We start from the raw sequence: 16450 nt of genomic DNA on the forward strand, positions 1-16450 counted from the left end.
TACAATTGACAAAGGAAATCAGTTAAAATATTAAATAAGGCATTTTATTTACACAGATGACATGATTGAGGATGAGTTTGTTAAAGAAATAAAAGCTATGAAGAATATCAGTCATCCAAAGCTAATCCAGCTTCTGGCCATCTGTTCACTTGAGGAACCTATTTACATTGTCACAGAACTCATGACCAAAGGAAACTTACAAGAATACTTGCGGGGTTAGTATTTGAAAAATGGAAAAAAGGAACATTTGGATTGCGTGATTAGTTCTTTTATCTCGCTGACACTGGCACAATGGACTAAACAGTATTTTAAGATTATGAATCTATTGTGAACAAACTTTAAGCCAAACATTTTGCTGCATGATAATGGAATTCTCTATTGCCCAAAGAAATAATAAGGTTTTTTGCCAATCAGAAACTATATTTATATACAATTTTATTTGGGCAAAGTGCTAAATTACAGAAATTGCCTTATCTAACTCATTGTGCTTTCAGCTAATATTAATTAGGACTTATTGTATTAAGTCCACAGAGTGTTCATTTTAAAATCCTAATTATCTGACCCATAAAGTACAGTTGCTTGTGATACACATTTTCAAAATATAGTTGAGCTGGCTAGTAATTGGGGGAAGAAAACTTAGTGACCAACACAAGGGCAGCACGGTACCCCATCTGTAGAGAAACATCCAAGTACACAAGATCTATTATTTTTACAAGAAAGAGAGGGAAACAAATTATAATAAATTATAGTATTGAATGTAAAAAAGAGAACAATTTTTTTGCCAACAAGCAGTTCTGCATCACTTAAAGTGAATTGGGTCTCCTGCCTGCTCTACCAGGAATCCTAGGTGATGATACTGTACCTTTAAGAAATGTCTGCATATCATATTTCTTGTAAGGGAGATGCTGGGAAATCAGGCCTGTTTTGCAGGGTGCCTGTTTGTCTAGCAAAACTTATAAATGGGTAGCTGGGAGCACAGGATAAGTATTCATTTTAGATGTGGAGTGTTTGTTTTAAGCAGAGCTAATGCTTTTGGGTTTCCCTGGGGTTTCCAGTGTAGAGTTTTGATTAGGTTGACTGACAGGGACAGAGTCATGTGCTTAAGGGGAAGAGCTAAGCTTGCAGGAAAGAAATGCTATTTCAGTTTCATTTTTGAAACTACACGCAGTTGCTTCTTGGGCTTCCAGAAGAAAACAGGTGCTTCACTGTCTCTTACTCCAGAGGCATCCTGAAAGCTCTAAGATAGTTAACCTGAGATAAGCAAGTATGCCCATGTTTTGCTAACTAATTTTAAAGAGAGGTTTAAGTCTATAAGAGGAATATTGCTTAAATTGGAACTCAATTAAGAATTGTATCTTGTCATATTTAAGTATGACCAGATGCAATTGTCATACTTAAATATGACAATTTTAACCCTAACACCTGGTAAGATAGGTTTGTGGAGCATGAGTGCATTTCTACTGGCCATCTGCCAAGATTTCACTTGGGATTGGGGTTGTGAGAGAAAATCACTTTTCCTGTGTCAGAATTCCACTCCACGTGCTGCTGGCTTATATCAGCTTATCCCAGAAAGGTAAATATTTAGGGGGTTGTCATTTCCATCTGCTTATCAGAGAAGAATACTACACAACACGTAGACAAAGTTTTATTTCAAATCTATTGCCCACTCCTCTTCTGAGACCTATTTCCTGAGCACATTATTGGTACTGCTTTTTTTTTGTGACTGTGCATTTTGTTATCTACACCAATGTTCCCCAGCCTGTGGACTTTGCGAGTCATATTTTTAAAAGCTCTGCTTAACGGATCAAGGCTTGAGAATTATGATGGTGCCAATTACTTTTCCATTTTCAGTTCTTGAATTCAATATTAGGCTTGAAAATTTGAATTGAAAATCTCCTAAGCGCAGAATCCCAACCCTTCATGGTTAAGAGAAGCGTAGTTCAGAGTGTGTGAGCTAACACATGAGGAGAACAGAGAATGCAGTGAATTTGAATAGGGCTAGGAGACAGAACATTAGTGGGAAAATGCTCAAGATTTTGTTTTGTCACTGAGCCAGTTCAATTCCTGCCCTGCGGCTGAAGATGTTGCGACATGCTGCTACACCACAACTTTGCAGCTAAGCGCTAAAAATGAGAGACAGGTTTCCGGCTTCACTTCCTCTTTTAACAAGTTGAGCAAGGAGCTCCAGTCACTGGGACTGAGCAGTTAGACCATGTTTTGGCAGTATGAAAATATTTGTATTACGTAATATTTTAGTAAGCATGAATCAGGGAAATTTGAACTGGCTCGTCCACACGCAGGGCAGGAATTTCCAAGCCTTCCTGTCAGTGAGATCATCCAGTCCAGCTGAAGTCAACCCCCCTCCCCACCCCCCAACCGCACTGGGTTCCCTGACAACAGGGGGTGGGCAAACCACTTATCTGCCATGCCCGCAGGAATCCTGCGATTGGTGGGGGGTGTGGAGGCAGGAAATCCCAGAGTCACGGTTTACTTCAATGTTGATAATATGGTGCTATGATTAGGGGGTGCCTGGTGCTGATAGTGTTTCTTCACCTAGAGGTAGACTGCTATGAAGAAATTTCCATCCTTACGCCATGAGGGGAATGGTGTAATAAGAAACTAATTACATATATTGCATGAGAAACGACTTTTTTTAATTTGATTTATTAATGTCATATGTATTAGTATATGGTGAAAAGTATTGTATGGTGTACAAACAAGGCATACGGTTCATTCAAAAAAGAGAGAGGGTGCAGAATATAGTGTTACACTCATAGCTAGGATGTAGAGAAAGAAGAACTTAATATAAGGTAGGTCCATTCAAAAGTCTGACATCAGCAGAGAAGCAGCTGCTCTTGAGTCAGTTGGTACGTGAACCTTTGTATCTTTTTCCCGACGGAAGAAGCTGGAAGAGAGTATGTCCATGGTGTGTGGGGTCCTTGATTATTCTGGCTGCTTTTCCATGGCAGCAGGAAGTGTAGACAGAGTCAAAGGATGGGAGGCTGGTTTGAGTGACGGAGTGGGCTTTGTTCACCTGAGAGTACCTTGCCATCTAACTTCTATTCCAAAAGGTAATAATATCACAATTTCAAGCATATGTGTAAGAATAAAACTACTAGTCAAATTTCTTTACAAATGGCAATATACACAAAGGTACATCAGGTAGATCACTCGACTTAAATAAGCGATACTGTTACAAAGTAAAACAAAAGCCATCTAGCATCATTGTATCCTTTTCAGTAGTTTTGGAGTGAGTCTCTGATGAATATTATACATCATCCTTAATGTTAGAATCCGTCATTAAGGAGGAAATTGCGAGGCATCTTGAAGGGAATTGCTTGATAGAGCAGATGCAGCACGGTTTCATTAAAGGGAAGTCGTGTCTGACAAATTTACTGGAGTTCTATGAGGATGTGTCTAGGGCGGTGGATAGAGGAGAGCCGGTGGATGTGGTCTTTCTGGATTTTCAGAAGGCGTTTGACAAAGTACCTCACAAGAGGTTATTGCAGAAGGTCGAGGGACACGGAGTTGGGGGTAGGGTGTTAGCGTGGATAGAGGATTGGTTGTCAAATAGGAGGCAGAGAGTGGGGGTCAACGGGTGCTATTCGGATTGGCGGATGGTGACTAGTGGAGTGCCCCAGGGGTCGGTGCTGGGGCCTCAGCTTTTTACCATTTATATAGATGATCTGGAGGAGGGAACCGAGTGTATGGTGTCGAAATTTGCTGATGACACCAAGATTGGGGGAACGGCAAATTGTGCGGAGGGTGTGGAGAGTCTGCAGAAGGATCTAGATAGGCTGGGCGAATGGGCCAGGAAATGGCAAATGGAATTTAATGTTGGCAAGTGTGAGGTGGTCCACTTTGGTAGGAAGAATGGTAGGAAGGACTATTACTTACGGGGCGAAAAACTGCAGCAGGCGACGGTGCAGAGGGACCTCGGGGTCCTTGTGCATGAGTCGCAAAAACCCAGCTTGCAGGTGCAGCATATGGTCAGGAAGGTGAATGGGATGCTGGCCTTCATAGCGAGGGGGATTGAATATAAAAGTAGGGAGGTCTTGCTGCAGCTGTATAGGGCATTGGTGAGGCCGCAGCTGGAGTACTGTGTGCAGTTTTGGGCGCCGCACCTGCGCAAAGATATTTTGGCCTTGGAGGGAGTGCAGAGGAGGTTTACTAGGCTGATACCGGAGTTGAGGGGGTTGAGCTATGAGGAGAGGCTGAATAAACTAGGCTTGTACTCGTTAGAGTTTCGAAGAATGAGGGGAGATCTCATTGAGACGTATAAGATGATGAATGGGATGGATAGGATAGATGTGGAGAGACTCTTCCCGCTCAAAAAAGACAGTAGGACTAGGGGGCACAGCCTCAAGATAAAGGGGGGGCGGTTTAGAACGGAGTTGAGGAGGAACTTCTTCACTCAAAGGGTGGTGAATCTCTGGAATTCTCTGCCCGTTGAAGTGGTGGAGGCTGCCTCGCTAAATATTTTTAAGACGCGGGTTGATGGGTTTTTGATAAGAGAGGGGATTAAGGGTTATGGGGAGAGGGCGGGAATGTGGAACTGAGCCACGACAGATCAGCCATGATCTTATTGAATGGCGGGGCAGGCTCGAAGGGCTAGATGGCCTACTCCTGCTCCTATTTCTTATGTTCTTATGTTCTCCTGTGGCACAGATAGTTCAATGTACCGAAAATCATGAAACTGAGTTGAAATATATTTTGGTGTTTTTGATTACATCAGGATATCCTGTCCAGTTCTTGTGTGTGTATATATACACACACGCACAAAATTTGGACAGGATATGCTGATAGGCGTCTATAAGTCAATGCCAATAAACAAAATTTAACCTGACCTGTTCAAAAGACAAAGTTATCTTCGTGATACAGTCCTTTATTATATTAATGAAAGCAAAATGCTGGAAACCTGAAATAAAAACGAAGTGCTGGAAAGACTCAGCAGGCCTGAAAGCATCTTTGGAGAAAGAAACAAAGTTAATGTTTTGAGTCCATTTGATCCAGCTCTGAAGAAAAGTTGTATGGATGAGAAACATTAACTCTGTTTCTCTGTCTCCACAAATGCTGCCAGACCTACTGAGTCTTTCCAGCATTTTCTGTTTTTACTTCATATTACATAAAGTAATGAATGTGCCTGTTAGTATGTAATTGAAGTCATAAAGAGTATTTTAGTTCTCCATTTCCCCACTATCCCTCCCCCACCCTACATCTGATGAGAATGAAGGGTGTGTGATGGATTAAAGTTGAGATAGTACCCTACCCACTTGTTTGACATCACCAATATGGGATGCTATTTTAACTTCTGGGTTTTTCGATGTGTACCAAGCCCACGCCAGAGGTGAAAGCCACATTAAATTGCAGCAGACAGGTCCTGACGATACAAATGGGGTGGCCTGATGCCTATTTTCAGCCCTCGGCTAAATCGATTAAGGATTAACCAAGCACGTGCAGGTCCTCTTCACAGAAGAATCTCCAGACCTGGATATATTTTGACCATTGTTGTTGTGGTCCCAGGAGGATATGCCTGTGAAAGCACAACAGGCACTGGCAGCTTGGTCAAATGTAATAGGCAATGGTAACCACTCAATCAGTTCATTCAGAACAATTTTGTCCCCATTTGTTCCTGCATCGAATAAATCACCTGCGATGTTTACAGTCAGAATTGAGTTCTGACAAAATGGACAAACAGCTTAAATGTGCTCAAAAATCATTAGAATTAGTAAGAATGTGTTCCTATTTTTATTTATTCATGGGACATGGGCACCACTGGCTGGCCCGTATTTATTGCCCATCCCTAGTTGCCTTTGAACTGAGTGGTTTGTAAGGCCATTTCAGAGTGTGGGAGTCACATGTAGGCCAGACCAGGTAAGGGTAGCAGATTTCCTTCCCTAAAGGACCTCAGTCCTTTGTTGGTGGAACAGATGGGTTTTTCCAACAATTGACAGTGTTTTCATGGTCATCAATAGATTCTTAATTCCAGATTTTTTAAATTGAATTCAAATTTCATCTGCTGTGGTGGAATTCGAAACTGGGTCCCCAGGACATGAGCTGAGTTTCTGGATTAATAGTTTAGCGATAACACCACTAGGCCATCACCTCCCTTATGCTCTTATCTATGGGAAAGTGCATTAGCTTCAGTGAAACTGTCCCAAAAGTGGCACCTGTTATGAACAGGAATAGCACGTTCAAGCAGTGCAATTACAATTTTTAAATGTGGGAATCATAGAGAAAAAATTTCATTGATTTAAAGTTATATTTGAAATATCTTTCTATTTTTCTTCCCAGCGCACATGAGTTGTACTCACTGGGGCATGGGACATTAAGGATTCTGGTAGCAGATATTAGAAACTCAGACAAATGCTGCTGAAGATTTTTCAGCCATTAAAATGAACAACTCTCATTTTCTTGACCATTATGCAGCTGGATTCCAAATTTACATAGCAATGTATTTAAGATTGGTGAAGACCAATTTGAACTTTTGCCTCTCCACGCTTTTAAAATGAACTCTCGCCTCTGTCCGTGTCTAGTGAATCCCAACCATTTTCGGGTTAATTTCAGTTACATGCACAGCAATGAAAGGTCAAAATGTCAATTTCTTCTCATGCTGAGATAAGAAACCATTTAGTGTTCAGTATAATCACTCACGTATTAATGAAGGGTTATTACATAAAAAGGAATCAGCCAGAAACAGATGATTGGCCAAATAGTGTGCCTCAGTTAGGTTTCAATTGAAAGATAAGTCATTAATATTCAGCAGATAATGAGAAGTCGCTGGCAGATTGTGGAGTTCTTGCCAAATTCTCATAAAATCACTTTTGGTATCAGCTTGATTATGTTTGAACGCCCCATCCAAATGCAGCTCAATTTGCTCTGTTGCAGTTTTGAGTGCTATCAGAGGTCAAGTGTAGCACTGCCTCACCTTAACTCCCAACCTGGAAATTGGGGTTGGCACCTCATTTCAAGATAGGACCATGATGGTAATTGGTCCCAATTGAATTCTAACTTATTTCCATACTAACCTGCTGCGTTCCCTGCACTCTTGCGAGTTGCCAACTTTATAAATGAAATGATTTCTGTAGATGGTACATTTGAGTATTTTATCTCTAGGTGCAGAAGGTGAAACGTTGACAGTGGCCCATCATGTGTACCTGGCTAGCCAAGTGGCCGAGGGAATGGCTTATTTGGAAAATCTTGGATTTGTCCACCGGGATTTGGCGGCGAGAAATGTTCTTGTTGGAGAAGAGCTCGTCTGTAAAGTCGCAGACTTCGGATTCGCAAGATTAATCCGGGTAAGTGACGAACACTGTCAGCCAGCCTGGAACTGGTTCAGAGAATCCAGTCTTCCGTTAACAACATGTTTCTAAGATGAAATGTAAATACATGCTGAAGATTATAGAAGACAATTGGGTCAGTAACACATGGAATGGGGTCATACTGAATGTTTCAGTTGTTTGTTCCAAATCATCATTATTGGCTGTCGATGGAAATCCTTCTTTATAACATTAGAACCTTGATTTTTGGTTTAAATCTTGTTCGAAGAGCATGATACTCCCTCAGTGTTGCCTCATTGTAGGTTAACGTTGAAATCCTGATGTGCATCTTAAACTCACAACTTGCCTTTAGAAAAGAAAGTTCTGACAGCGAACCAAAGAAACACTTTGCAAACGGTTGGGTAACTTCTATCTACGGTCTGACGGCCGGCCTGATATTGCAGGACCCCTCGTGCCTGCAGCTGTGTTTGTGTTCTCACGCCTGTTCCTCATCACAAAGCAGACCTGCACCCACAATGTGATTGGGTCAGAGCAGCAAAATGGGGGGAGCAGGGCCCATTGAGGTTGCGCGGCAGAATGCTTAGAATTGCAAGTTCCTTGAGGGTGAGATCAGTCAATTGGGCAGAAGATTTGTGTGAGGAGCATGGCGAACATTTCTACTCTTCCTTGTAACTTCAGCACTCCTAAATAAAAACACATTTTTTTGACCTAGTTACTCCTGTCCCTTTTACCTGGTGGGCTTCTTAACCCTTAGCAAATTCTTTGGGTGGTGAGGGAGTTTAAATCACTGTTTGACCTATTCTACCCCTGGTCGCCTGGAAGCTTGATTTAAATATTATAATGAAGGCCACACAGCCCAGTACAATAAAAATGGCAACAAGTATGTTTGTAGCTGATTGGGATCTCAATACATAATGTCTAATTCTTTAATCTCAGGGGTGATATGGTGGCACAGTGGTTAGCACTGCTGCCTCACAGTGGCAAGGACCAAGGTTCGGCTCCTGGCGTGAGTCATTTTCTATTGCACCTTCTCACTGTCTCTGTTTGGTTTTTTTTATCTGGGTGCTCTGGTTTCCTTCCAGAGTCCGAAAGACGTGTTGGTTAGGTGCATTGGCCAATTAGTGTCAGGGAGGATAGGAGGTTAAATATGTGGGGTTACGGGGGTACAGCTTGGGTGGGATTGTTGTCAGTGCAGACTTGAAGGGCTGAATGGCCTCCTTCCGTACTGTAGGAATTCTAGGATTCTATGATCCTAACCTTGCCAATCAAGCAGGAAAGGGGTTAAAAACGCATAACAAGTTTAGTCAGTCAGGAGACTTCCGGACCCTGGAGGAATGTCTCAATTCTGTGTTATCCTCTTCAGGAAATGAGGGATCTTTACGACATTTGCAAAAGATAAACGGGGTCAAGAGCCTCCTCAGTAACTACTGTCTGCTCAGTTACAGAAACGACTGGAGACTTTGGTTCCACATTTACAACAGGGGCCCCTGTATTAACCACTGATGAACCCAAATCTACTGAAGGGGGTTAGTCACCTATTGATCCCCTGTATCAGGCCCAGTTTTCTCCCTCAAATGTTTTTTGACATGATGACTTTGTATTTTTACAACATAAGAGATCTGCCCTGTTCTTTCCACAACTTTTCCAGCCGCCCATGTCGGTTCTGCTGCAAAGTTTCTGGCCTCTAGAACTAAATCATCAACTTGGAAAGCCCTTGTGTTATGTTTGTGAATATAACAAATCCCTTGTTTTCATTGAGCAGGATGATGTGTATCATGTCCGTGCTGGGACTAAAATACCTGTAAAGTGGACAGCCCCCGAAGCTGCAAATTATCAGAGGTATACAGTGAAGTCAGATGTATGGTCCTTTGGTGTTCTTCTGTATGAAATAGTGACTTACGGCAAAGAACCTTACGAGGGTAAGTAAATTCCAAATTCTCAGGCATTTTGCAAGCAGGACTGTGCGTTGTATTTACAATTCCATTTCATTTTGCAGGAATGACGAACAAGGAAGTGGTGAATCAAGTAAACAATGGGTATAGAATGCCTTGTCCAAAAAACTGTACCCCAGACATATATGGAATAATGCTTAGGTGCTGGAACGAGTCTGAGGAAAGCCGGCCTTCGTTTAGTATGCTAATGGATGAACTTAATTCATTGTATGCTACATATTATTACAAAAGCCAAGACCAAACTCAGTGAGGACACAACAAATATTATTGGTGATGGTGCATTGCAAGATGGAACTGCACATGAATTAACTTGTAAAACAATACTTTAAAACAATGCTCTTTTTCCTTAACTTTTGTTGCAATGGGATTGTCCAGTCCTGCAGGGGATAAAGCAGGCCAACCAAAAATCCATTGGCTTTTGGCGAGACTGGACAATCCCGTTGGGGCTGGAAAATCCCACCCTCAGTTCCTGCCACCAATGTAATCAACAAAGGAGCTAAGCAGATTTCATGAACATGTGAGGTTTCAGGGCCTGAGAAAGGAAGCTGAAGACTTGTAGATAACTTGCAAAAGAAAAAGAAAATTAAGGTTATGTTGCAGCTGCATACGGTGCTGGTGAGGCCACGCTTGGAGTACTGTGTACAGTTTTGATCTCCTTACTGGCACTGGGGGGACGTGCAGAGGAGATTCACTAGGTTGATTCTGGAGTTGAGAGGGTTGGCTTATGAGGAGAAACTGAGTAGACTGAGGCTATACTCATTGGAATTCAGAAGTTATGGGGAGATCTTATAGAAACATGTAAGATTATGAAGGAAATGGATAAAATAGAAGCAGGGAAGTTATTTCCACAGGCAAGTGAAACTAGAACTAGGGAGGATAGCCTCAAAGTAAGGGGGAGCAGATTTAGGACTGAGTTAAGGAGGAACTTCTTCACCCAAAAGGTTGTGAATCTGTGGAATTTCCTGTCCACTGAAGCAATTGAGGCTACCTCATTTAATGTTTTTAAGGTGAGGATAGATAAATTTTCCTCAAAATTATGGTTGGCAAAATTGGGTAAAGGCTTATATCATCGGTATGATACTATCCTACGCAACATTCTATCAGGAGTGTTAAAACTAAATGAGAAGATGCCTACTTTAAAAAAACAGAGAAGGGAATGTCATGTCATTTCATTGAACACTGCTCAATAATGGGAACAAGAGTAAGTTTTAGCCTACTACTAGTAAGTATTATCAAGCACTAAAAGGAAAGTAATTTAACAGCCAAATAATATAAAAATGCAGCAGAGGCTAAGAATACTGCAGTGAGTAACTCACCACCTGATCCCCCAAAGCCTATCCACCATCTACAAGGCACAAATCAGGAGTGTGATGAAGTACCCCCAACTTGACTGAATGGGTGTAGCTCCAACAACACTCAAAAAGCTTGACATCATTCAGGACAAAGCAGCCCGTTTGAATGGCACCACATCTGCAAACGTTCAACCCCTCCACCTCTGGCGCTCAGTAGCAGCAATGTGTACTATCTGCGAGATGCACTGCAGCAATTCATCAAAGATCCTTAGACAGCACCCTCCAAACCCACGACCACTTCCATCTAGAAGGACAAGGGCAGCAGATAAATGGGAACACCACCACCTGCAAGTTCCCCTCCAAGCCACCCACCACCCTGACTTGGAAATGTATCACCACTCCTTTGCAGTTGCTGGGTTAAAATCCTGGAATTCCCTCCCTAACGGCATTGTGGGTCAACCCACAGCATGTGGACTGCAGCAATTTAAGAAGGCAGCTCACCACCACCTTCTCAAGGACAACTAGAGACTGGCAATAAACGCTGGCCAGCCAGCGACGGCCATGTCCCACAAATGAACTAAAAAAAATTAAATCTACAATCTAAGATTTCTTTAAAGGGAGTCCAGGCTTCAGCAACATAATAATTGCATTATCAAAAATGTTTTAACTATCTGTTTCAGACACAGCTATTCTGGTACCATAAAAACCTTTGTGGCTTTCATTTACCACGTCTAGTTCCGTAAAGTTATATTCGGCTAGAAATGACTGTTGGCAACATTAATGAGCAAACTGTGTGATTTTCCTTTGTCTGTTATCTTAACACACACAGGTGGTACTTTGTTCAAAAATTAGCACTTCTGCTAAAACAGAGGGCAGAAGAATGTCATACAAATCATAACTTACTGGGCAATTGTCCACTTCAACAACCTGAACATAATTCTAAGACTGAATGCAGCATTTAAAAAGCCTTAGGCTGGGATTGTCCAGTCCTGCAGGAGATAAAGCGGGCCAACCAAAAATCCATTGGTTTTTGGCGAGACTGGACAATCCCGGTGGGGCTGGAAAATCCCACCCTCAGTTCCTGCCACCAATGTAATCAACAAAGGGGCCATGCAGATTTCACAGACATGAGGTTTCAGGGCCTGAGAAAGGAAGCTGAGGACTTGTAGATAACTTCCGAAAGAAAAAGAAAATTAAGGTTATGTTGCAGCTGCATAGGTGCTGGTGAGGCCACGCTTGGAGTACTATGTACAGTTTTGATCTCCTTACTGGCACTGGAGGAGGTGCAGAGGAGATTGATGAGGTTGATTCTGGAGTTGAGAGGGTTGGCTTATGAGGAGAAACTGAGTAGACTGGGGCTACACTCACTGGAATTCAGAAGTTATGGGGAGATCTTATAGAAACATATAAGATTATGAAGGAAATAGATAAGATAGAAGTAGGGAAGTTATTTCCACAGGCAAGTGAAACTAGAACTAGGGAGGATGGCCTCAAAGTAAGGGGGAGCAGATTTAAGACTGAGTTAAGGAGGAACTTCTTCACCCAAAGGGTTGTGAATCTATGGAATTTCCTGTCCACTGAAGCAATTGAGGCTACCTCATTTAATGTTTTTAAGGCAAGGATAGATAAATTTTTGAACAGTAAAGGAATTAAGGGTTATGGTTAGTGGGCATGTGAGTGGAGCTGAGTCCACAAAACGATCAGCCGTGATCTTATTGAATGGTGGAGCAGACTCGAGGAAATAGATGGCCTACTCCTACTCTTTGTTCTTATGTTCTAACCCATTAACAAAACACTTATTTTTTACACTGCATTCTTTTTCCTTTGAATGTATTTGCTGAGATATAACTGTTGGCAGAATGTTCCTTCCACATAATTTTTGAATAAGGCAGGCTCCTATAAGAAGGCACTCCTGCTCCCAGCTTGGAGTCTCATTGGACAAAGGCATAGGGCCTAAGAAAGAGTTTGAACACTACAGAGTAAATTCTACATTTAGTACAGCTGATTTTCTACCTCAGTGTTTTCAGTGTGCAAATCAAACTTTGCAATGTATAAAGAGCTCCAATGTAATTTTCAGGTGGAGATGAGTGGAGCTTGCATCACACCCACTGGTACTTGGCATTGCGTAGCCTGTTAAGCAGCTCCTGAAGGGATTTCTGAAACTCTGGAAACACAGACATATGTTTTCAGAATAATTGTTTTGTTGAGCCAGGAGGATGTTTTGGCCTGTTAATGCTCCACTCCCAACTGGCTGTCTCCCTCCCAGCCCCTTTAGGTTTTGACTTCCAGCCCAGTTCCAAAAGAGGAGCCACTGGATTTTCCTGCTCTATTGCTAGCCTGGCTGGTCAGCTGCCTTTGAATGCTGGTTTGGTGCTCACTAATCAGCTGCAAGCATGGCTTGGCCACCAAACAAAGCTCAGAGCGCTCACTGGGAACATCAACTACATACGTTGCCTAATATCCACCAAAGGTGAAAATTAGACCCAATAATGTGACATTTCTCCTCTCTAGCACTTGCATCTCTCGAAGCATTACAGTAATGCGGTTTTATCACAAATCCCTCCTACTACCTACTCCTTTGACACTTTCTTCTCCTTTCAGCATCTTGTGTTATTTCACCCTCCCTGCCTCCCATTTAATATCCCGTCGTTCACTTCCGCACACCCATGTGCCAAGGTTTGTTCTGAGTTACCAGCGGGGAGTCTCGCTTCAGGTAAGTGTGTGTTGTAAAATTGGGGCCTGCTGGCACCACAGAATAATCAAATTCACCAACGTTTTATTCGAAACACAGAGAGAAAACAGTATGTCCCCCTCCTTCCCCACTGCAACTTCCCCACTGCAACTCCCCCACCAGCCCCTGCAAACCATATTCGCTCTAAACTTATTAGTAAGCCATGATCTTAAATAAGAACTTAATTTGCTTTTTATGATCCAATGGTTAACCAATTGCATGTTCTAAAGGAAAACAGTTTTGATATTATTGTTGGGTATCTTAGTGGGACAGCACTTAACTGATCAGTGAAACTTCTCAATCTGCTATTTTAACAAAGTTATTAATCCATTTATTTTAAAATGTTAAGGGGAGAATTTTGGCTGACAAAATGGGTTGAGTTAGTATTTTTAAAATATCAAACCACCTGTTTCTGGTTTTAATACAGATGGGACAATGGGTGGTGAGATATAGGCCACCAATCAGGCCGGTTGGTTGGTAATAGACTTTAAGAATGTTGGATACCTCTATTTTAATAATTTTTTTCAGCTTTAACGTCAACCAAGGTTCCCTGGCCTCGTGAAACCTGACAGGAGAAAGGAGATAAGAATGGATGTAACCATAAGGTTTGTGCCCTTACAGCACTGTTTGTGTATCAGTTGGAGCAGAAATGTCTCTCCCATACACCACCCCACCAAACCCAAAAAGCTTACCTGCTCCTACCTCCATGGTGGCTGACTTCCTTTGACCACCATCTTCTTACCCTCAACTTCCATCTCACTCCCCCTCCTGTCGCTCCCCTTCTTCCTCTCCCACCACCCAGAATTGCTATCTCGCTCCCCTGCAATCTCTCCCTCCTCCCCACTACCACTATCCCCTACCCATCCCAAAGTCTCATATGCCATCTGATTGTGGTGTAGCCACTGCCACCCAGCAGGCAGCCAACCAATCGATCAATGAAGCTAGTTCTTGTATGAGAGCTGACGAGATGCAAGAGATACCCTGCAGTGAAAAGCTACAGGAATTCCATATTTCCCATCAATAACTCCTTTGTCACCATTCCAAAAGCACAGCCCGCTAAAAATTAGTGCCAATGTTTGTTAAAATAGCAGGCTGAGAATGAATTTAAAAATATGAGAATCTTTCACCCCCTAATATCAGCAACAATTTTTTTTACATTGAAATCTTTTATAATGTAGAATATTGCAAGTTTGAAATTATTCAGCCTGCTTAATTGTAAATTTATAAACAAAGGACTTTATCTTTGGAGTGGTACAAGCCCACTACAGTCACTGACAGAGGTCTTAAGTGTTTCTATACAATACGACTCTTCCTGTAGTTTACATTTTTTTTTCATTTGCCAGTATGTTTTGTTTTTGATATATCTGAAAATAAATATATAAGTAGAAGCCTCTTACCTGCTAATGTCTGCCTTAGACATTCAATTATCTCTTATTTAAAATTGCAGTCAGTACCACTTACATTTGTTGGAGGGTTGAAATTCATTATGTTCTGTATTGACCTTTAACTTAAGAGTCCTTGGATTTTGTAACCGTATCAGTCATTGGCTATTTTGCTTGTGGAGATAGAGCTGTGATGGGGAAGAAAGTACAAGCAATGACTTTTCAAACTGTGAGGAAACCGCTTTTTAAATATCAATATTGCCATCTAACAATTAGTGCTGTTTAATTTCCTTCAGTAATTAGGCAAATAGTATCTTTGATGCTGATAGTGTGTCAAGTTTTATTGGCAGAACCAGAAGTGAACTGTGTATGTTGCCAATGTCAAATGGCAAAAAACCTTCCAAATCTCGCTTCATAACTATTGTGCACTAGCAACTGTGAAACTGCAGGTGGTGCACATTTTTTAATAAGTACTCTTAAATTGTGAACGGTGTAATATAAAAAAATTGTATCAACTTCAAACACTCGTTCCTTGGACCCCTTGATTAGTACAATATTTTCAGATTAAAATCCAGTGATTTCAAAACTCTGGCATATTAATGATTGACTGGCCAGTCTGGATTAGTACTAAAACTTGAAGGGTAATGGCTAAGTTAGATGTGTCCCAATGAGCATTAATATGTATTCTATATTGGACAAGCAAAGATTCCTGAAGCAAAAGCTTCTCAGTTGCTTGGTTTTCAGACTCTTCAACATGGTGCCATAAAGATATGCTTTGGACTAAATGATGATTTTAAATTGCTCAAATGGAAATGGGAATTGAATTTTTAAAAACAGACTAATTAAAAATTCTCAAGACTAAAGTGACTTGAACTCACAGCCCAAGATAGCATTGTGTTCCACATTCCAATTGATTAGAAAGCAGACTGTCTGTAACACCTATCAAAAACAATAGGCAGGATTCTCCAGACATGCATGCCCAAAGACTAGAAATTCCTACATGGGCTCAGTGCACCTTTAAATGGTCTGCCGAATTTTCTGCCTTGCCTGCTACTTTCCTGCAGCAGACAAAATGGCATAATTTCAGCCAATTATTTTGGAGAAGTGTGAAGAACTCACATCTCCTGTTTTGTTCGCAAGGCATCTATGACAATAAACTGATATATTCAACTGTTGGAGACCATTGAGATTGTTGAATTCAGCCTGAAGTAGTCAAGTCACCAAACTACAGACTGCGTATTCTTTTACTTTTTGTATGGACTCCAATATTGTGTGTGTGTGTGTATATTTTACTTCTATCGATTTAAGTATAACGAAGCCAATCTCTGTCTTTGTTAAACTTAAGAAAAACAACTTCCAACAAAAAAAAAATGTACAAATGAAGAGAGGGCAAAGAAGGAAGCCATTTGAACCTCCTCACCTGGCTGTAACAATGGGTTATCAGCCACCCAGTTCACAAACAAGCTAAAATTAATATCACCTCCTTCTCATTACGAGCTCGATTGATATCCCCAGACCACCTCCAGTTGACTGACACTGACCGCCACTTTAACAACATGTTATGTTTGTCTGTTTTCAAATCCCTCAAAGACATCAGTCCTCTCCAACTTCCTGCAGCCCTCCAATATCCCAGGATCTCTGCAGTCTTCTAATTCTGACCTCTCATGCAGCACCTATTCTCAGCACTCCAACAGGGGCAGCAATACTGTTGGCTCTGGAACTTCCTCAATATCAATGGACAATAAAACAGCATATTGTGATTGCATTGAGGCACATCATTGATAGTCTAACAAATTTACTAAGTTTTGGTAAA

At 41.5% G+C, this 16450-nt stretch overlaps 1 protein-coding gene across 4 annotated transcripts in view; it reads left to right on the forward strand.

Annotated features, from left to right (window-relative positions):
- The window catches only part of srms (src-related kinase lacking C-terminal regulatory tyrosine and N-terminal myristylation sites), a 49997-nt gene extending 33577 nt beyond the window's left edge, over window positions 1–16420 (forward strand). For 3 of the 4 annotated variants that reach the window (XM_080204848.1, XM_080204851.1, XM_080204849.1), the window contains exons 5-8: window positions 57–215; window positions 7117–7298; window positions 9043–9199; window positions 9277–16420. In XM_080204848.1, coding sequence (XP_080060974.1) covers window positions 57–215; window positions 7117–7298; window positions 9043–9199; window positions 9277–9482 — 704 coding nt within the window. In that variant the 3' untranslated portion in view covers window positions 9483–16420. The remainder of the gene's footprint in view (window positions 1–56; window positions 216–7116; window positions 7299–9042; window positions 9200–9276) is intronic. The other variant, XM_080204852.1, reaches the window with a different exon arrangement.
- The last annotated feature ends 30 nt before the right edge of the window (window positions 16421–16450 follow it).

This window comes from Carcharhinus amblyrhynchos, chromosome 16 (genome assembly GCF_965287045.1).
Source record: "Carcharhinus amblyrhynchos chromosome 16, sCarAmb.v2.hapA, whole genome shotgun sequence".
NCBI lineage: Eukaryota > Metazoa > Chordata > Chondrichthyes > Carcharhiniformes > Carcharhinidae > Carcharhinus > Carcharhinus amblyrhynchos.